Source organism: Salminus brasiliensis, chromosome 4 (assembly GCF_030463535.1).
Source record: "Salminus brasiliensis chromosome 4, fSalBra1.hap2, whole genome shotgun sequence".
NCBI classification, from domain to species: domain Eukaryota; kingdom Metazoa; phylum Chordata; class Actinopteri; order Characiformes; family Bryconidae; genus Salminus; species Salminus brasiliensis.
In genome coordinates, this window is record NC_132881.1 from 4,341,242 (window position 1) to 4,364,062 (window position 22,821).

Sequence of the window (22,821 nt, forward strand, 5' to 3'; positions counted from 1 at the left end):
GTGCTTGACTACATAGAGGCTCATGGGGCTGAATAAATGTGATTATTGACAGCCGTGTTTACAAATCCACAGAGAAAAGCTTGTTAGACTGTTGAAGGGGTGGACCAAGTCCATATTAATGCTCATAGTTTCAGAAAGAGATGTTAAACAAGCACATTTCACAGGACGTGACATTCAGGTGTCCATATACTTTTGTCCCTGGTGTTTTTAACCAACCAAGGACCATGCATTTGCAGTATGGTTTAGGCCCTGCGATTCCGCCCCAACTCTGTGAAATCAGTTCACAATTTTGAAGAATATGAGTAATATGGGTAAAAAAAGATCTAAATGTGCATTATTTTACCAAGGCACATCATCATGGGCTCGTGCAAATGCTCCTATAAATGACCATTCATCTGGGGAACGACGCACGTAACCTTCACAATGTAACCCCGACTTACTGTAAGCCTACTGTAACCTACTTACCCTGTCCTCACACGTTCATTCTGTCTCCTCACCCAGAGAAATGTCAGCGGACCAGGGGAGCACAAAGCTGCCAGCTCGAGTCTTGCTCAAAGCTCGGGAATTGACAGGTGGGCCCGCTGCACAGCTGTTAGGTGTTTCAGCTTCGAGCATGTACTAAAACAGTGCATCGCAGGGGAAAGGCATTGTGTGCGCAAGTGTCTTTGTTTCTGTACCATTGCAGGACAAAAAAAATTGTTCTGACTTTGTAGGACAAGCAGAGACGAATTAGCTTATTAGGCCCTGACATTGTGATGTTTGAGGACAAAATCACTGCCCTTTTAGCTTTAGTTAGGTTTAGAACATTCTTATTAAATAGAGGTGCTTACGGATGGGGCATATATTAAATAAATAAATAAGTAAATAAATAGGACACCCATAAAAAAAACCTTCGTCTGTTATTTAAATACAGACATTTGATCTTTATTAAAGAATTATTGAGAGTTGGAGGTCATATGACTTAATGCCTAAAACTAAAAACCTTTATTATTATTATTATTATTATTAGCAATTTTCTGAAAAATAATAGGACCCACTTTCTGAAGGCTTTCTGAGAGCTCTTTGGATCTGGCCATGGTCATCTTCACTACTCACTTCAACAATCAGGAGCAAACTAAGCTAAATGTCTGATGTTTAAATAAGACAGGCTTCTCCAAAAATCCTCTAACCATGTTCTAATCCTCTGCAGCTGATTCTAATTTTACACATTTGTAGTAGTAATACATTTGTGTGTGGGGCGGGGGGGGGGGGGGCACTAAATATCTTTTAATAACCCTTTTGTGTTAAGCTGTCAGAGTGAGTTCTAGGGGAAGCAGGTGAGATGAACCAGAGGAACTAAAGCTGATGCAGGAATATTCCAATCCCACTGGTGGGTGTGGTCAATGTGGCTCAACAGATAACACCACTACCTGCCAGTGAGCTACCGCACCATGTGGGAGACTGGGGTTGGATTCCAGGTCTGGGTGACTGGGTGCTGCGCTACACCAATAAGACTCCTAACACTACATTGGCCCACCTCAGTAATAAGAGTAACCTTGTAGGTCGCCCTGGATAAGAGCATCATTTAAATACCATGAATGTAAATGTAGACCAAACTAACAAAGGACCAGCCACTTACCAGGTATGTGATTAAGGGTTAAAGACATCGCTTGAGTTGTATGTGTTTAGTTATATTACCTGCATCTCTCAATATTGTTCAAAAGAGATCAAACGGCCAACCGTTTCTAAATATGTAAATACAGGGTGTCCTGATTTTGTCACATGACTGCATGACCCCTCGTCCTGACGCTGTATAAAAACAAACCTGCATGTGTGTAACTCTGGCTATCCAAGGTGACCTAAAATGAGGAGTTTAGAGGTCCAGTCTGACACACACACACACACACACACACACACACATACACCCACACACACAAGACACATAGACTTGTCGGACATGGTCAGTGTAAAATCAGTCTCTTGTTCTCTTTCAAATAGAAGAGGTCCTTCAAGAGGACGGCCGTCCTCTATCTTCCCTAAACCCCATTTTCCTTCTGTCTCCCGGTTTTCAAGGGCAGCCAGCTGAGCGTCATATTTTACCCTGATCTCTCTTTGATGGGCCATCCCTCAGACACTTCACTCTCCCTCTCTCTCTCTCTCACACACACACACACACACACACACACACACACACACACACACACACTGAGTCACAGATCAGAGAGATCTTCCCCCCCACCTACTCGGCCATTCTCCACCTCCCTCTCACAGATCAGTGGCTTTTAAAGCATTATGGTGCGAGTGGAGGTAAATCTCCTCTAACGCTGACAAATGACACGGCAGAATCACCAGTCACTGCAATCGGAGTGTTAAACACACACATGCAACTACACTGCCACATAATATATTAAACCCCCTTACCGAGGTGTTAAACAAAGAGGTGGGGGTGAGGAGGATAGGCAGAGAGAGAAAGAGAGAGAGAGATAGAGAAGGATAGAGAAGTATATTGTTATGTAGATGCTCCCATTTATCAAAAACGTGCCGTGTTCTCTGCTGCTGCTGCTTTCAGAGGCGGGGCAGTTAACTTCAGGAAATAAGAAAATGATTAAGAGTGATTTAACGTCATCCAGAACGAGGAGAAAATGTGCATCAGCCCAGCAGAGAGTGATGTTATTACACCCCCCTCATCGTCTCTCTCTCGCCTCCATCTCTTTCCCTCACTCTCTGCATCATTCTCCTCATCTCCCGTGCTCACACACTCTCTACATCACCTCCCTCGCTGTCTGCTCTTCATCTCTGAGAGCAATAAAGGTACAACGAGTGAGCAGAAAAGCCACAATAATGAAGAGCTATGTCTAGATTCCCACACTTCTTAAAGGGATACTCCTTTATGTGTGTGTGTGTGTTTTTTTTTTTTTGTTTAACCCAGCCTTCAGGTCAGTTCAGTGGAAAACACCCCTAAGACCATTCACTCGACTCTCTGCTCTCACAAAATGAGGCTTCATCCTCTAAACATGTGTAGTTTGAGACTTATTTAACTGGAACACTGTCTGTGCTGTGGTGTTTAGCCTGCTAGCTAACTTATCGAAGCCTAAATAGCAGACTATCCAGTCCAAACACAGCAGAACCGATCTCTGATTTCTGCTCTATCAGAGTTTCCATAGTCAATACTCATGTCAGTTAGTCAACTGTTAGCAGCTGTTTGAGTGTATCTGTAGCCGAGCTAGCAAAGCAAAGGCTTGTACAGTGCCATTATGCTATCTAAGCTAATGCTAACCTAAATTAAACATTTTTAACATCAAACTAAATGTTCTTGCTGTTACTAAAGGTGGCATTTCTCCATCAAAATACCAAATGGGGTTAAAGTAGAACAAATATGCTGGTACTGTAACTATACATTCTTATGCATAATACACAGTTCATACCTTGACATTTCCCTCCGTTCGTGGGGTCCCCGTAGTAGCCTGGTAGGCAGGATTGGCAGTGTGGTCCTGTAGTGAAGTTCATACACTGCTCACACACACTTGTGTTCACACAGGTACTGTGCCCGTTACACTGACACGCTGAAACCCAGAGAAAGACATACTCCTGTCAATGTGTGCAATTATTAGGGTTGGGCATGAAAGTGGCAACACTTTTATATAAAACTCAGGGTTTTATATATGTTTATTGTGTGTAGACAGCACAGAGCTGACTGCCTGTCCGTTTTATCAGTGTAAACTGACTGAAGGTCATCAGACATTTGTTTTGTTTGTCTGAGTGAGTCTTCAAGGTAGATTTGGGCAAGTGTTACTACAAACTTCTATTACCAGAGAATAGTCCCATCAGTGTGTACAGAAGTCCCTGTAGTTACTGAGTAATATACCTTAGTGTGTAATATACCTTGGAGTGTTAAGAGGTCAAAGCCAGGTGAGAAAAGGGCTCCAGACACAGGAAAAACAGAAAACAGGGCAGATATGCAGATTTGGGGGATTTCTGTGCAGTTATTTTTTATATTTAATATGAATTATTGTAAATTAATATTAAACAATATGTTAAACATTCAATATTTGCTGGAAATTTGATATAGGTGATTTAAAACACTAGCAGATGGTGTACTGTATCACTACTTTACATCTAAAAACAAGACATGTCCAGACAGCCACTTCCAGGCTTAGTTCTTAAAGGCCTGTGTCAGTGAATACTAAGAGGAGTTCTGCATATTTGAATGTTCACACTCATCCCCTGTGTATTTCCATATATGCGTTTATATAGGCACACCTGGGCACTGTATGAAGACCCAGTCATATCCTCTTTCTCTCGGGCACAGGCTCGCATCCAGCATCATCTCATGGCTTTGCTTGTTCGGTCTCTTGACAGGCCCACGATAGGAACCCTCAACACAGCGGCCCTGACCGGTCATACTGGGGTCTCCGCACCAGCCGCAGGCCAGCTGCTCCAAACACTCGGCACAAGACTGCAGACCTGAGCAGTTCTGAACTAGAGAAAGAGAGCGGGACAGAGAGAAAACGCAAAATCAGATTACATTTCATTAAAAAAAAAAAAAAAAGAACAGAGGAAGAGAGTCACAGATTCAACAGGAAAGAAGCGAAAATTGATACACACTGCATCAGTGTGTGCAGCAGCTCGAAATGTTAGCTGGAAATAATCCAAATGAAACAACTGCAGCATGAGAAGCTGAAGCATTTAGATCAAAACAGCCTAACAGAGGATGAATTTCACACACATTGGCCCTTAGCAGGCATTGACTCAATCCACTGAAGGGTGAAATACTTTAACATGAAAGGGATTATTATTTTTTCGTCTTCTTTTTTACATTTCTTTGTTCTTGGTCTCTGTTTTGAAAATGGCACAACAGAAGTGGCCATAACGGTCTTTTGCAGGCAAGCGTAAAAAAGGACAGGTGGTGCTCAGTAAACGGAAAAGAAAAGGAATAGGAGAGGAGAGAGGGACCGTGGGGCTATGCGTGTCTTCCTGCCAATCCTTTACACCACAAAGAGTTCACATTCGCACTGATGTACTTTATACTCAGCCTCTTGGGGCCGGAGTAGCACTTTTAAACCTTCAAATGAGACAACTGCCAGTCTATCAGGCTCTGACATTTACAATACCGCCAACTCCGCGCCCTTACCTGGAGGGCAAATGATGATGGATGCGCAACTTAACTCTGAGAAATCGCTGCTATCATTAACAATAACAGAAGTGCGGAGCTGGGGGCTTGATAAGCTCGTTGAACGCAGAAGAGAAACTGTGAAAAGTGTAGAGTCTGATCTACTAGATGTGTCCTCAACTCTCTGCAGTACAAGTCTTAACCCTTTAACGCACGCAGAAAGGCTAATCACACACTAAGGTGCATTACTCAGTAACTACAGGGACTTCTGTACAAACTGGTGGAGCTCTTCTTTGCTAAGAGAAGTTTGCATAAACGCTTTCGGTTCATGGGCTGATTAAGGGGGTAAATTAGCCTTTAAAGGAACATGTTTAATATCGAAACGTTCAGAACATTCTCTATAATGAGACCCTATGAAGTGTCCTAGAGCACCGTGTGAAGAGATACATACATTTATATTCATGTGGATGAATTGATTTGGTGCTGCAGTGTTAGCTTCACAAAAGCAGTAGACTGTATGAATACAATAGATTATAAATGGCAGTCCATTGGTCCATTTCTTCCCCTTGTCCTGTAGTTTTTTAATATTTGTAACAGCAGATTCGGTCTCCGTTAGTTCTATAATGTCTATAATAACTGTAGCTGCACACAAGCAATCCAGGTAACAACAGAAGCTGTACTACTGTAATAAATCTGCAACAGTAAAGAACTATTTTGGCTGTTTTGACATGGATTATTCCCACTTACCTTGTTACCTACACTTACATGTTTACTAAAAATTGCAGAAGATTTTCACATTTTGGTTACTTAAACTTTTTTTTACATGGTTAATATATTTTGAATAAATTAAATATTATTAACGTTGTTAATACAGGTGTAAAAATGTCAGTACACAATGGAAAGTAAAATATATCATTTAAATAGTACAGCGAAATGAAATCAATAATGCTCTGCTTCTGAGGGTTAATAACAGGCAGACGTTCACATATCATCACGGTTCGCTCATACTGTTATAAGGCTATTCGCCAGATACCGTGTACAAAGCCAGCCATAAGTCATTCTTTCATATTGACTTCTCTGGAGTGTTGGGATATTTCCCTGGGCATTAGCTACTGCCTCTGTACTGTGCTGACCTTTTCTGTTTCAAAATAAATTGAGTTTCATGCTATTAGATTTTTATGGTAGATTCACTGGTTTTGGTACAATGCAATTGACATTCAATGTACCGGACATTTGGGACAGACATAAGAGGATCTTACAAGTGGATTTTCTGAATGCAAATGAGAGTTTTAGTACTTGATTGGCAGTATATTGTTTTCGATCAGCAATGCCCTCATCTCCTCTTTTTCGTCCTGCTGCTACAAACTCGGACCCAAAGGACAAAACAGTAAGTGTCCATGAAGGCATCCTTCTCCGCTTGGTCTTGTCTAATAGGTCCCTGTGCAGAATAGGGGTCAAGGGGCATGGTGGACGTAAAGACAAGGTTTTCAGAGAGGAGGTGGGACTTTTCTTCTATATGACACTACAGCGTTATTCAGCTGGAAGTTGAATAAGTTGTGATGATGCTAGGAAAAGAGGATAATCTCACTGATCAATGCACTTCCAATCAAACAATAAAAAAAAAATTCCCATGTGTTTGCTAATAAATGCAGAACAAGGCAATTATTATGTGTTAGTCCTTTAATAATGATAAAAATGAGTAGTAAACTTTTTGTAGGTAAATTGTGGGAATGTCCAGAATGACAAATGCAGCTATAGAAGAATCTAAAGCTTTGTGATTGTGATCAAGAGCAGTAGCGATTCTGCAGAGCACTGTAGGGCTGCAAGGACTGCCGCAGCACTACAATGGTAGTTCTTTTACGTATTTATTTACTTTTTTTCCCAAGACAGTACAGCACTAACTGAAGCAGATGCTTAGATCAGATACTATCTTATAGTTGGGAATAAAAGATATAACTGACTGCCAAAAGCTAAAGAAAATATAGAGCAAAGCTTACAAGTTCGCCTTGCAAATGCATGCAATATCCCGCTCATGTCACAGATTTGCATTAAGCGCTTCGACTGACTTTCTATGTGTAATTAGTTAAATGCTGTAAGATGTGTTACATGTTGGTGTGTGTTCATGTTTCACGCCCACAAAAATCTGTCTACATAAGACAACGCAGCAATGCATACTTCAATAGATACGTCGTACCATTTCCAGGATGTTTTAGTAGCTTTCCATGAAAAATGTTTTGGGGATTCCAGTTCTAGGTATTCAACCCATGTGAGAACCCTGTTCATGATTTAAAAATGGTAATCAAATGCCATGGCAAATAACTTCCCAGTATTTTTTTAATTATTATTTATTTACCTTTTATTTAACCAGAATTAAAAACCTCACTATTTAAAATCACATTTTCAGGAGAGTCCTGGTCATGACTAGCAGCATCACATAAATAGCAAATTTTCCTAAATTCATTTACATTACATTTAATTGTTCATCATGGTCAAATTACTGCCTTAAATATCTATTTTTAATATTAATTAATAATAATGATTTATTAGTTCTACTCTCTATAAGTTATTATTAAATATAACATTACAAAAATGATTGCGTGATTTCAAATTTTTTGACCTTTGTCACAACATCGAATTCATTATTATTATATAATTATATTTGTAGCACAGGCAAACCACTTTGGACAGAAGATCGACCCCTAATTTCTCATGTGTGGGGTGATGGTTTTACCCACTTTATTAATAATAAGAATGGAAATGCCCACCACCACTGACTACATGTGTGTCAGTGCATATACCTAACAACAATTCCCATTCCCCATCATTTCAATCATCAATCCATCCTACACTGCTACTGCAGCTAACCTAACCTTATGTTGAGTGTGAAGTACCCCAGGTAGTACTGACTGAAGTGAAAAGGAGGTGAACCGGCCGTCATAAGAATTTTTTTTCAAAAGGTTACTACACACGCGAGGGTGAGCAGTGTCAACCTGAGCGCAGAAGGATAAGATAAATAGCTGTCAACCCAGATAGCACCACAGCATTTCTGTGGCGTGTTCAATTTCAGCCTACACCTCAAAGAGCACACGAATAGAAAGGTTTGAAAACTTTTCTGAAATAGTGCTCTTTGTTGCTGCAAGTTCTGGCACAATTTGCATGTTCCTCTGCATACTGGGTCTGGATTTCCATAAAGCACAGATGTGTGAGCTGAACTTTCTACCCAGAAACACCTCCTCTCTTCTCAAAGCCAACTCCTGCTGCATTATTCAGACGCTACACAATGATTCATTTTTAGCCGCCGTGGCTTTTTCATAATCACACAACTCTTTATAATTACAAACACGGGTTTCTTCCCTTCCCTCGCTCACTCTCGCCGAGTTCTTCCTACGTTCTTCTGTTTAAGCATTCGGTTAGCTGTGGAAGAATTAGGCTCACCCCCAGCCACTGACACCCACGCAAACGTTATATACGAAGGCCTGTAAAGAAGAATGCACAGCTGGTAAACAATGCCGTCGTGGTCCTATATTTAAATCTTAGTTTTGTCCGGTTTTATTCAGGTTTACAAAATGTCAATCATGAGAACAACGAGTCTTAATAGTTATAGGAGGACTAGCCAACTATGACTGCCAGTTATTGTAATAGCGATCTGCCTTAAACCATAATAAGAACATCCCTGACGTGGTTAAATACAGCATCAGCTTTAAATCAAAAGGCAAAGGGAAGTGAAACCCTTAGTAAATACACAATGCGTATGTATGTGTGTGTGTGTGTGTGTGTGTGTATGTATGTATATGTATGTATGTATGTATGTATGTATGTATGTATATATGTGTGTGTGTGTGTGTGTGTGTGTGTGTGTGTGTATATATATAGATGTTTACATTACATTTCACATATAGACACTGGATTAATGTGAATGGGAGTGTAGTGTGAATGGGAAGAAGTCTTTGGTGGGTGAGGTGTGACTGGACAGTTGGTCGCAGTTCCAGTAAGTAAGTAAGTAAATGCAGGGTGCAGAGTTTGTGTGTATGGGGTAGAGGTGTAATGAGATACCATGGGGTGAGATAGCAGTGTGACAGACCGGACTGATACACTGTACTACTGGCTGTTCAGCAGCCTGATGGTCTGAGGGTAGAAGCTGTATTGGAACCCGGCTGGTTCTGGTCTTCGAGCTTCTTTAACTTCTGCCACTGGGCAGCAGTGAGAACCTGAAGTTTACACTAATGGTGACCAAAATTATTTACCTTTGTAAGATCCAACGAAAGTCCTGTCAAGACCCTCTTAAAACCTAAACTCATATATATCAACAGTGAGTGAACCTGGATGCTGACAGCAAAACAGAAGGCCTGCTAGAGGCTCACTGGAGCTGTATAAGCATTGTAATCAGAGAAATGGAAAACTCAAAACCTCCTAAAACTCGATACATTAGGTAGAATTATACCAAATGTATGAACAATACAGAACAAAGCCCATTTACTCCACATCTAAGCCAAGTGCATTTGCTTAGCATGTGCAGGGAGATCATATTTAGAGGAAACAAAACTGGAAAAGCTGATGCTTTACCTTCTTCATCCGGGGAAAGAAGTCTCCCTGGCGAACCAAATTTTACAGAACACACAACAAATCTGATCAAATCACACTGATCAATACACAGTTCGGTGTCATGAGCAGTCATAACACATCCTGTACAACTCCCTAAAGTTGTTTAATTGCAAACAGTTAAAACTTTGAGAGAACATAAGCAGTCATCCTTATTCTATGACTAACTGCTACATGCTTTTTGTACTCATATACAGCATACAGGTAGCACTGTCTAGTAGGATTGACCAGCAATCAACAGAAAGATGGGATCTGAGACCCAAGTAGGGCTGCATGATAATGGAAAATACTGACTTTGCAATATATACATATTTATTTCTGTGACATATTTAAAAAAATATACCAGATTTCACAAAAAGTTCACCAAACTTTGGTATATACCATGTGTCTAGTCGATATGGGACTTATGAATGTACTGCAATTTGACTACTGCGCATGCACACATTGCCATAGAACATTATACTATGCAGCCCTAGACCTAAGCATTATTATTATTATTAGTAGTAGTAGTAGTAGTAATAATAATAAACAAACATAACCTGCTCTGACAAAGCCAGAAAACCTGCTACAGCCACTATCAATTCACCAAATAAGCAAAAGCTAATGGTTTCATCTCCTTATGAATGAGCAAATTAGCAACCCCATTATTCTTCCATTTTCAGTAATTAGCAAACCTAATATTCCTCCACTTAATGGCACACGACTACCATCCTTAACAATGCAATACAATGCATTCAAATTAATGACCCAATTTAAAAAGCCATATCACAAGGATGCAGTAAAAAAAAAAAACGGGACAACAACTTATAAATGCAATTTTTTTAATATCCCAAAAACTTTATGGCCACATACAACCCCTCACTTTCCTCAGCTACTAATTACTGCTCTGTAGGCGCAAAGAGGAAAAAAAGAAAAGAAAAGGAAAACTGTCTTGCACTAGCACCTCTAAAACTTTTAATCGAGCACAGACCTTGCTCAGAGGGTCTATTTCCCAATTTTTTAAGAAAAGCTCTCTGAAAACAAAACCCCAGGCTTGTACTGGCTGCTCAGTGGAATGGACTGGGGGAACAAGTGAACTGGAGACTTTATGACCAATCATAAATGACACAAATAGCACTAATAAGTCACAACATCCGCAGCACATATCAAGGTCTAGAACATCTAAGAGGGGAAGTGAATAGTTTGATCTTGTAGCCAACACGGTGGATCCATTGTCAAAAGTGCCTAAAGGGTTGAGGACAAGCTGGCTGCAGTGATGCTCTGAGCAACGTTCTGGGAGAACATTGGTCTGTCCTTTTATGCGGATGTCGACTTTATATCTGCCACATTTCTAAAAACTGTTGCAGAGCAGGTACCCCACTTCATGGCAATGGTGTTCCCAGATGGCAGTGTTAACACGCCCTGCCACACTGCACACGCTGTTCAGCAATGGTTTTAGAAGCATGACAGAGTTCGAGGTGTGGCACTGGCCTTTAAATTTCCCCGATCGGTGGGTTTCACGACGGCTCCACCTCACAACGGTATCCGCTAATACTCAGCATAGAGAGATCTGATTGGGGGGCATTATAATAACTAGATCAGGACATCCCTAATTTCATACATGTATTTTAGTAAGCAAAAAGAACAGAGAGTCAGTTTGAACTGCGTCCTGATATACAGTATCTGACCATCTGGGAGAATGAGCCGCCCATTTATAGCAGTGGCTGTTCTAGACCATTTCAACTGGGGGGGGCCCGGTCTAGGACCAGTGGTTATGTTAGAGGGGTCGGTTGCTTTCTAGATTATGGTGCATTGCAGGCATTAGGAAACAAATGTATACGTTCAATATCAGTCAACATTTTTTTATACAGTTTTTAAGTTACAATTTCACAAATTTACATAGTCTGAATCCTATATTTCTAATTGTTTCATACAAGCACCTTAACAAATCAATGTCTTTTCTATCATTTAGAAAGTTTTTTTCAGTTTCAGCTGTCTTCTATAGTTTGTATGTTTTCTTTCCAACAGAATTCTTACAGGTTTTTTTCTCATCTTTTACAAATAGATTAACAAACATCACCCTTTAAATAGCTAAAGAGCAAAACCACAAGTGTCAAACCACCACTGCGAAGAGTTTGCCTTGCTATCTTTGCCTTAATTTATTTCGGGATTAACAAAGTAAAACGTTCTGTTAAACACACAGCTTGGTATTAAAATAACTTGCTATGCAACAAACCATCAAAAATGGAATATGAACAATTTTGACAAAACATTTTACTTTAACTTCTTTTAGTTCTTCTTTGTTTCTCTTTTTAGATGTGTTTAGCTGGTCATAGGAAATAAATCCACTGAAACACGGTCGGCCCCACGAGGGAAACTCGGTCCGCCGCCTAAACTAGAAAACATTTTTTTTATATTACTGTGCTGCTTTGTCGCAGTGTGTTCACAGAAGTTGAAGAGATCCACGTCTACTTTAGGGGGCCACCGGGGGGGTCCAAGCATGTTGTGAGGGGGCACTGGCCGCCTTCAGCCCCCCCCACACCTAGAACCGCCACTAATGTACAGCTGTGTTCACAATTCCACTGCATTCAGGGGAACATTCTTGAAAGTGTGAAGTCTGATTGGAAAGGCTGACCTCCCCCCGGGCCTCAACCGATTAATACCTCTGCTGGCTACAGGAAAACATCTCGATTCTGCTGCCTGAAAACACTCCCATCAGTGTCAGAGAAAGTGTAACCATCAAATAAGAAGAAACAGAGCTGTACGTGTGCATGGAGAATCAAAAAGACCTGCTTCAAAGTTCACGACAGAAAGTTCCTGCAACATGAAGTTGGATGGCAAGTTTCTGGAGAGTAACTGTGTGGCGAATGTTGAAGCATTTGAGCCTGAAAGAATAATGGCTGTTAGGGTGATACAGCTTTATATATATATATATATATATATATATATATATATATATATATATATATATATATATATATATATATATATATATGTGTGTGTGTGTGTGTGTGTGTGTGTGTGTGTGTGTTCAAGCTCTGCTCAAATTGAAGTAACATCACACTGAAGCTTCACCATAACTTTGCAACACAATGAACATGGGTGCCATGCGGTTTGATGGCACGTTACGAGGGAGGTACTCCTTTTATCTCGGCTTTTAGATTCAAAAGACCGCATTTGCAGAGAATACTAAACCAGCGTAGTCACACTCATTTCCATTTTGATTAGGTGCATATTATTGTGCTGTCAGGCACAATACGTTTCTTTATCTCCGTCTGGAGCTTTGTTTAAATATGAAAGCTGCACTTTCTCTAATTAAATCATCCTCCATCACAACAGGTATATCTGTAGGGAATTTCAGACCAGGGAACTGCCGCACAATGTTTACTTTGCCGGTAGATATGAATGAATGAGGCTGAACTTCCCCCATAGAAAAACGAGGCTGAACCCTCATCAACATTCTTATATAGCCGAACCTCCCTGCTTCCAACTGAGAGTTGACCCTAATGATGTTTATTTCATGATAAATCTTATTTATGACCCCCTACTGTCAACATCCAGGATAACAACACACAAGAGATCAGTAGTTCAAGTGGTGAGGATACAAGCAATAACCAATGGATCCAGATGAGGATCAGTAAATCCTTGGTGAATGGGCTTAGTAGTGGGATGCCTGTATTTATTTGGCCATAGTGTAAAAAGACAGTATTGATTATTCAATTAAATAAATATTCAAATGTATTTTCCTGTTGAATCAGTAATGATTCGCTAAGAAATCAGCATAATTAAGCATATTTCATATTCTCATTTCAATTTGCTTTCAAAATAAGAAGCAGCTCATAAAAAAAAGAAAAAGCTTTCTTTTTGTTTATTCGTTTTTTCTAGGTTTGTTGTTGTTATGCAAAGAATAATAACACATTTAAACCATTTTCACATTTGTGAAGGCTAATACCCGAATCACAGCCCATTCACCCACCGTAAATCAGCTATTAAACACCAGTAGACCAACAACCACAGATATCAGTCCAGAGTGTGTACCACTACACACACACTCACAGGAAGTGATCAGACTGCAGTGTTGTAAAGGAGCTGGCAGCTGATTGGTCAGGGAGGAGATCAGACTGGATTAGCAGATATTAAACACTATAAAACTATAAAATATAGAAATGTCTCAACTAAACTAAATCAGTCAGTCCAGAAAGTCTGATTATAGAAACTGAGACTAAAAATAAAGGATTTTACTTAAAGGATTAATCAGCAGCTCATCTGATCTAAACTGTGTGGCTGTTATTTATACACAAAGATCAGATTGGATTGATATCGAATGATACTCGGTATTAAGAGACACAAATTTAATTGGGGTGGGAAAAAATTTAAAGTAAAAAAATTATATAAAATATATAATTATATATAATATATATATTAATTTAAATACCTTTGAAAATAGCTCATAAAACATTCAATTCTTTTTTGGTTGTAACACAAGAACCAAATTAGAATAAAAAAAAAAAAAAAAAAAAAAAAAAAAAAATATATATATATATATATATATATATAATTTTTATTTATTTATTTATGCTATGCTAAGGGTATGCTGACCCATATCCCCAGGTCTTTGTTTTAGTATTATTAAAGGTTTCCCAGTGCATCCTCAATTTGTAAATATGCCTACTTTTATTACAGTAACAATCAAAATGAATAATCAATAATTAATATAATAAACAGCAACAGTCATAGAGGAAATCTCACTGCCTTCTGAAGACAACTGATCAAAACGAAGGCCAACTTTCCATTCAGAACGTATCTCGATCACGTACACTACTCTGAAGAGGAAGATCTATACGTGCTCATAGTGCACTACAGGAGTTGAGTCCGATAGAGAATGAGGATGATCTAAGATCAGAGCAGAATCTCTCTCTGGAACGTGTTCCCATGCGCAGGGCTGGACAGACGTCGATACTTGATGGATTTTCGAGTGGAGGAGTTTATAGTGAGAGCGCCTGAGCGGCAGGCTGGAAATTTACAGTGTCTGCTCTAACAGAACTCAATCTCCCTCAGGCCTTAATAACAACAGATGGGAGGAATGGAGGAAGAGAGTGATAGGACGGACAGAGTGAAAGAAAAAGGCACAGATGAAGTGTGTGTGTGTGTGTGTGTGTGTGTGTGTGTGTGTGTGTGTGTGTGTGTGCATACAGATAAATACAGATAAACTGACTGTATTGTCTCACTGGTGTCTGCACTGTTGGTTTGTTTGTAAGGTGTAAAGGTGAGTGACATGGCAAACACACTGCACTTCAAAACTCATGAGGTATGATAAACAGTATACTGCAATATTAGAATTTTCTGAGGATTGCAAAATAGTTGGAACACACTGGCCTGGCAAAGCAGCAGCAGTGCCACATTTACAAAAGCTATGAAAAACTGGACACGGTGGATTGTTGATTAAAACAATAAATTATTCCTAATTAGGCATTTGCATAAATTTCAAAAGAGAAATATCTAAACGTTTAAAAAAAGATTACGGACTAAAATGGTCCAACATCAAGTGCAGGTACTACAGGCTGGTTAATCTATGGTACGCCATACGGACAAAAGTATTGGGACACCTGCTCATCTGTAGTTTTTTCTGAAGTCTAATACACTAAATGGACAAAAGTATTGGGACACCCACTCATTTTTTGTTGTTGTTTGTTTTACTGAAATCTAGAGTATTTAAAAGAGTTTGTCCTGCTTTTGCTGGAGTTGTTCAAGGAAGGCTTTTTTACTAGATCTCAGAGCACAGCTGTATCTGACTGCATTCAACAACAGGAGCATTAGTGAGGTCGGGATGTTGGATTTTGAGTGTGTGCAACTTACATCTACAGTCTCCAGTCTTCCACTCCAAACACTGGCCATAAGGGAAGGAGACGACGTAAGCATTGGAATCCACACAGCGTTCAGTGTTGCTGCACCAAACACACCCCGTGGCCTGGCTGGTGCAGTCATCGCAGGTGCTGCGTAGAGAGCAGGGCATCGTACAAGGGAGTGCACTCGGGTTCGGACTAGCTGTTGGACACAAATTCAGAAATACAGTGATCGTCTCACAGCTCCCTCAGGCATGGCCCGTACTGGCAAACTCATTATTAAACCACTGCTATCAAACCTAAAGAAATGTTACAGGTAAATGTTCAATAAGAGAACACTCACCGATGGGCTTCTCACAGACTAGACCATCTGTTTTGGCGGTGCAGGGTTTACTTCTGAGTCCAACCACTTCAGCTTTCTCCAGGTGCACACAGAAGCCAGAGTCACTGGGCTCCCCTTGTAACCAGTGGAGCGTGCTGTTGGTAAAGGGGGACAAGTCTTCCCAACCCCAGTAAGATATGTTTATTTTCCTCAAACCCACCCAGGGAGACAGCTTCTGCCAAAAAAGAAAAAACAGAGATACTACAGAGAGACTACAGCTAGTTACAGTTGTCCAGTGTGTGATGCCGAGTACTAATTTTGCTATAATTATACTGCTAGACTAGAAACTCTTGCTTTAGGACATGGTTAAAAGATGGACCTGTAATATTTGTATTTACCTTGGACAAATTTCATTTTCTTGCATTATCAGATTGGTTGGATTTATCAGTACAACAAAAAGATGCCAGCCCGTGCTGTCAGTTCAGTTCCCACTGCTATAAAAGTATAGAAAACATATATTTTAATGACTTCAGGCTGGCTGCTCTTACATCTGTAGCCTAAATTTTGCACACCTGGAACTACACAGATCTCCACATATGGATCCACTGCAGTTCGCCAACCATTCCAACAATTCCACCTGCCACTTATTTTCCATTTTCTTCAGCATCTGGAGTCTCCTAATGCTTAATAATAATAATAATAATAATAATAATAATAATAATGCCTGCATGTAGCCATGTAACCCAGCTGACCGGGTTCTTCAGGCTCCAGAACATGGTAGTTGACCTACATTACACAACACAGGTAGTCAGTCCCATTCACTTATGCGCCAAATGCTGTCACTTAACACACCTCACATCTCTCCCTCCTTCTCATGTACCTTCATAAACAAATCCATCGGTCAAAACAGTTCTCAGATAAGCTGAAGACGCACCCATCCATCACTAAACAGATCACTAAACGGGGAATTACATCGTATACCACAAGCAAGAGAGGGGCTCATGTTTTGACATGGTGCAAGATTAATTCATCAGCACCTTCCAAAGCAACAGCAGACAAGTGGATGATCAACAGAAATCATTAGAAATCATGAGCTCATGAGAAAAGACCCCATAAGAGCTTATAGCCAACCAATACCAGTCACATACTCATTCAGATACCTAAGAAGAAGCAGCAGCAGCTCACTGTAGAGGTGAATGAACACTACCTAGACCATCAAGACTACAGGGAGCCTACAGGGAGTCTATTTCCTCAGACAGCTGAGAGACTGTATAGAAGCAACAGCAGAAGCAGTTCCACTCTGCCATCATCCAGAACGTTCTGACATTATCCATCACAGCCAACACAAACTCTCAAACAAAAAGGAAACTGGAACGGATTGTGGGAAAGGTCTGAAAGATTTTAGACTATGGTCATCAATCAATTAAGTCCCTGGACACGAGTAGATCAAGAATAAATACATTTGTTTTTGATCCCCTTCACCCAAGACCTTTCCAAAACAAGCAGGAACAGATTTCTCTCATCAGTGTTGGAACGGTTCCTCAAAAACAAGTAATCCACTACAAATTACACCACACTTCTTTACTTAACTCAAACTGTGATGGGATTTCATGTTTAAAAAAAAAAGACGGCTAGTCTCACGACCCCAGAGCTACTCGACCTTAGCCTCTAAAACCCACACAAATCTGCACCAGCTGAAATATACACAGAAAAACTTTCAAAACAGCTGATTCACATAAAATGTGTTGGAGTTGGAGTGTCGAGAAGAGGGTTTTTTTGACGTTGGATGTCAGCTACAGAGGAGTCATGTTGATGAGTAGACGGAACCACGCACTTGGAGAGATGCTGGTAGTGAAAGACAGAGTGAGCGAAAGCGTCAGCACCACCAAAAACAAAAAATGGTGAGACAACGATCTCTGCCTTCATACCCTAGAGAGCCAGAGCGGATCACTCAGAGCCGACCATTTAGAGCGGATCACTCAGAGAGGATCACTCAGAGCCGACCATTTAGAGCGGATCACTCAGAGAGGATCACTCAGAGCCGACCACTCAGAGAGGATCACTCAGAGCCGACCACTCAGAGCCGATCACTCAGAGCCCCATCAGAGAGAGTGTTTAGTGCAGTTGGGCATATTGCTAGCCCACTCAGGTCCTCTCTAAACCACACAAGGCGAGCATGTTTTCCTTGAAGCACAACGAGGACGCAACTTACTCACATTGTTTGTGACGAGACAGATTCGCGCAGTCACTTTTACTAGATTCTAAAAGTGTATTGAAAAGGTGGCGATCCAAAATCTAAACAGGCGAGGGTCAATACCGGAGCTGTGGTAACCATAACATAAGGGCTGAGGCAAAATCAGAAAACGAAAAACAGGCAGAGGTTCGGTATAAAAGGCAGACAAAACGGGGCAAACAAACTCACAGGAGATAAACAGGGGAAGGGTGGCAATACGGTGCTAAGAGTCATTGTGTGGTGAGAGCTTGAGTAGCGGAGCTGATGAGTTTTAGGGGCACGTTCTAAAACTCCCGACTGCCCGGAGAGATCACATGAGCATGATGCAGAGGAGTGTGGGATCCAATTGAGTACATAAACAACAACTGATGGTAAAACTGCATTTTGCGATGTTGCGCCACCCTAGTTGCTTCCATGTTGCAGATTGGATGTGGCACGTGACTACATATGAGGTAGTATGTATTTGATGGGACAATACATCAACACAGAGGGAGCTCTTAGTTTAAACAGAATTTTATTAACATAGGAAAAATATAAAAGTCAATGCAAGATTACATCAATTAGAGGCTCAGAATGTCGGTTTCTATCATTTCTTTGATTTAATGCCCAGCCCAAACAAAAGCCCAAATGCTGCTCTGAGTGAATGCCAAATCCAAAGACCACCAATTTTACATGATGGCAAAGAATCTAATGTAAATGGTTGCAGGGATCATTTGAACATTGACTTCTGTGTCCTTAATGTATCAATAATGCAATAAGTACTTTTATTGTCACTATACAATAAAATCCATTTGCATACTCAAGCTCAGTCAGCCATGCCACAGCGCCCCCTGGAGCAGAAAGGCCAGGTGCCTTGCTCAAGAGCCCTACAGTGGGAGCTTAATGGACAAGGACATCAAACATAAGATCAACAACTCAGCATTCAATCCACCACTGGTGAGCCACCACAGACCCAATATTACAAAGGCCTTTCCTGAAGAAACTAAGATGGTCCTAAACCCAAAAAACTTCTTAAATAGAAGCCTTAGACAGCACTGTAGGTTTCCTACTGCACTGTATTCCTCTGTCTAAAGCTGACAGCCATAACATGTTTGTTTTTGTATGTGATGACTTGTGCATTAAACATGCTAGAAGGATTCTGACCCCATGATCAACATCATTAATGTTAATGTAAGCTGGTGCGGCGCTTGGAGGATACAGTAAATCACCAGAAAAAACAGAAGAGAGCCATCCATCATCATAAACCTCCACATAACCCTCTAATTTTACGAGCTGCACGTTATTTATACGTTTATCTCTGGGGAAATACGAGCCATCTGGAATTCAGCCATCACATGTGATTCAGTCGTCAAATATTAAGGGTGTGTATTTGCTGCCTTTTCTACAAGATCTAAACCTCAAAACCTCATCTGTCAAGAAAAGGCCTTCTTCTACTTAGGAGAAAGCAAACTAAATTTGGCACCCTGCAATCCTACAGTGTTTCAACACGAATCAACAACCTCCCTACAAGAAGAGGACTGCTTTGATTAGAAATGACAAATATGGAAAATCCCCTTTCTGGTTAGTGCAGCCATGGGGTACGAGTGCTGATGAGTGACAGCCGAAAAGAAGGGAAAAAAAAAGCGGCAGCAGAAAAAAAAACCCACAGTGCACTGCATCTTTTTCACATCAAAAGTGAAGCCTTTAAAGAACTACGTTAATCTTCAAAGGACAGACAAAAGCTGCTTAAAAACTCAAACCTACACCACAGTCTGTGAGGGAGAGGAGGAGATGAAGAGGGGGACAGTTTTCCCTTCACTTTTCAATTAAAACATGGCTAATATTTACCCTACAGCCACAGGGGGTACAGTGTAAAACCAACCAACCAACCAGCCAGCCAGCCAGCAATGTTCTGCTGAAGATGGATGAGTATGGAATTCTGATATGGTGCTGATAAGCAATATGCTGGAGCTTTGTGATTAAAGGTAGGCTGCCAGACACACAGCTGATTCGGATTCACGTCTGCACTGAACCATCAGCTCAATATACAGGAACATGTGTCTGTTTGGACAGACAGACTTCCTGACAGAACGGAGGGACGCATTTTATATTAAGTTTAAGCTATAATCCAGGTTTGAAGACCAACAAAAAAAAAGTTTCAGAGGTGTGCAGAGGGGCCTAAACCTATACTTGAGTAAAAGTATTGTACTACAAATACAAGCACTTCGGTAGAACTACAAATAAGGTAGAAAAGCTCTAAAACTTCTAAAACTTCAATGAAGCTTCTTAGTACACCCAGCATCTACAATAATCCTGCATTCTTCAACTTTAAAAAACTAAAATAAAATGATAATCACTCACAAAGCAGTGCAGAGGCTGAACCAATGCATTATGGAATTAAATACAACAAGCAATTAGCAACCAACAGCCCATTATCACGCGCCTGTGTTTGCTTTTTTTTGCAGAAGCATAAATAGTAGCATTAACTGGCTTCTGGCAATGTGCTAATCAACCTAAACACACCCATAATACAACCAGACACACCAGAGTTTCCACTCCATCCAACTTAAGCTGAAAAACCCCCATCATGTGTCACCTGTCTCTCGACAAAAGGCGACCATTAAAAAGAGAGTTAAACTGAACCGGAGGGAGCACAGGGCTGGATGCTGGGACAGATTTACATGTCTCTGATTAAAAATGCTAAATGCTCATTCATTCAGCGCTCTTTCAAACTGTTTCAGCAAGGTTTGGTCAAAACCCTTAAGAAACAGAGCCCACAGCACCGGGTCTTGGTGAGTAGTTTAGTGTAGAAACACAAGGCTGTGCCTTTTCTAGTTGTGGTTGGTGCACTTGCTAATGTTTGCTAATGGTCTGAGTGGGAGTAGTTTAACCTGCTCCTTCTCAGCTTTGCTAAACCTGTCAAGGGTGGAATTCTAGAAGATCAGCTGCTGCTTTCTACATTGAGTGGATTTACAGCTGGTGCACTGCGGCCGGTGTGAATGGTCCAAGACAAACTAGCCTTTTCATGTTGGGGAAACTTCCAGACATGTCACCGTGATTGTGATTAGGGTCTATTAGGAACCTAATGTTAATGGAATAATAGAACAAGTAGCTTACATACTTGTAAACATACATGTACGTAAGCAGGAGTAAAGGTGTTACCAGTTGAAAATACCGTCAATTATTACACAGACGTGCTACAGAATTAATTATCAGATATTTGCAGATAATTGCAGTATTGAACACTGCAGGTTTCTAAAATAGGTGCAGGACTAGTCTGCTTTTTACTCACCTGCTTTTCAAACGAGTATCTCTGCATCTCCTCTAGTATGAAATCCAGCTGATTGGCTGAAGTGAGAGAGGCGATGTTTCCATTCAGGTTCTTACAGTAGTGCTGGGCGTTGTCGTAACTGTCTCTACTGGGGTTTAGTCTCAGACAGGCCGCATCAACAAGGCTCCAGCCTTCACCACACAACTGACCTGAGAACAGGAAGAGAACACATACAATATCCCATACCATCAGTATGTAGCTTACTGACAATACTGACAATGTCATCCACAAACCACACAACTGACCTGAGAACAGGAAGAGAACACATACAATATCCCATACCATCAGTATGTAGCTTACTGACAATACTGACAATGTCATCCACAAACCACACAACTGACCTGAGAACAGGAAGAGAACACATACAATATCCCATACCATCAGTATGTAGCTTACTGACAATACTGACAATGTCATCCACAAACCACACAACTGACCTGAGAACAGGAAGAGAACACATACAATATCCCATACCATCAGTATGTAGCTTACTGACAATACTGACAATGTCATCCACAAACCACACAACTGACCTGAGAACAGGAAGAGAACACATACAATATCCCATACCATCAGTATGTAGCTTACTGACAATACTGACAATGTCATCCACAAACCACTCAACTGTTATAATGGATACATTTCCATTATAAATTAAAATGCATAATATTAAAGACTCTTTGTTGTTGTTGTTGTTGTCACTTGTATAGGATTTCCTTATATTTATTAGGGATGCACTTACACTACCCGATACTAGAATCGGATATCTGTCCCGATACCAACAAAATTAGCACAATCGGGAATCGGATAATTAGGCTGAACCACGGGACCGATCCATTCACTGAACCCGATTCCCACACTGCCGGTATTCAAGGCTTCATAGTTCAGGATCAGAGTAACCTACAGGCATGATACACATCACAGCTAAGTAGCGCTGTCCTCAACCTGTTATCAACTACCAGTGAATAATCACCTTTAGCAGCAGCCTACTCTGTTTACTCAAGACCAGTGCAGGGAGGCAGACACGGCTGAACACAGCTTTGCTGTTTCTGCCGGTTTTCAGCGATAGACAGAAACCAGAGCTGAACTGCTAGGTTGGAGACCTGGTCCTCTGTAATTGAGGGCAGCTGAGAGCGAGGGGGCGGGGTAATGACGACACTGCCAGAGCTTTTTGGACATTGAATGTCAGAATAAAAGTCCTGAGCCCTGACAACACTGTGCCGAGGTCCAGCACAGTTATTCATTATAGTGGGAAATAAACAGCAACTCGGTTCAGTCATGTCTGTGTTCAGTATAGTTTGTTTTATAAAGTTAGTACAGTAATTTTAAGCCAATTCGACGCCTTAGGTCTCTCCCACATGAAGAAACATGGTTTACTAATTCAACATAGGTATCGGATCGGTATCGTTATGGGAACAGAAAAAGTCAAATCAGTGAATCCCTAAT

General features: G+C 40.7%; 1 protein-coding gene across 4 annotated transcripts in view; it reads right to left on the minus strand.

Moving 5' to 3' along the window:
* atrnl1a (attractin-like 1a) overlaps window positions 1-22,821 on the minus strand; it is a 286,426-nt gene that overhangs the window by 191,482 nt on the left and 72,123 nt on the right. For 2 of the 4 annotated variants that reach the window (XM_072677371.1, XM_072677373.1), the window contains exons 15-19: window positions 21,337-21,524; window positions 15,854-16,067; window positions 15,524-15,712; window positions 4,240-4,458; window positions 3,405-3,542 (exon numbers count right to left, since the gene is read on the minus strand). In XM_072677371.1, the coding sequence (XP_072533472.1) occupies window positions 3,405-3,542; window positions 4,240-4,458; window positions 15,524-15,712; window positions 15,854-16,067; window positions 21,337-21,524 (948 nt within the window). Of the gene's footprint in view, window positions 1-3,404; window positions 3,543-4,239; window positions 4,459-15,523; window positions 15,713-15,853; window positions 16,094-21,336; window positions 21,525-22,821 lie in introns of those variants that run through there. The other 2 variants (XM_072677372.1, XM_072677374.1) reach the window with 2 other exon arrangements.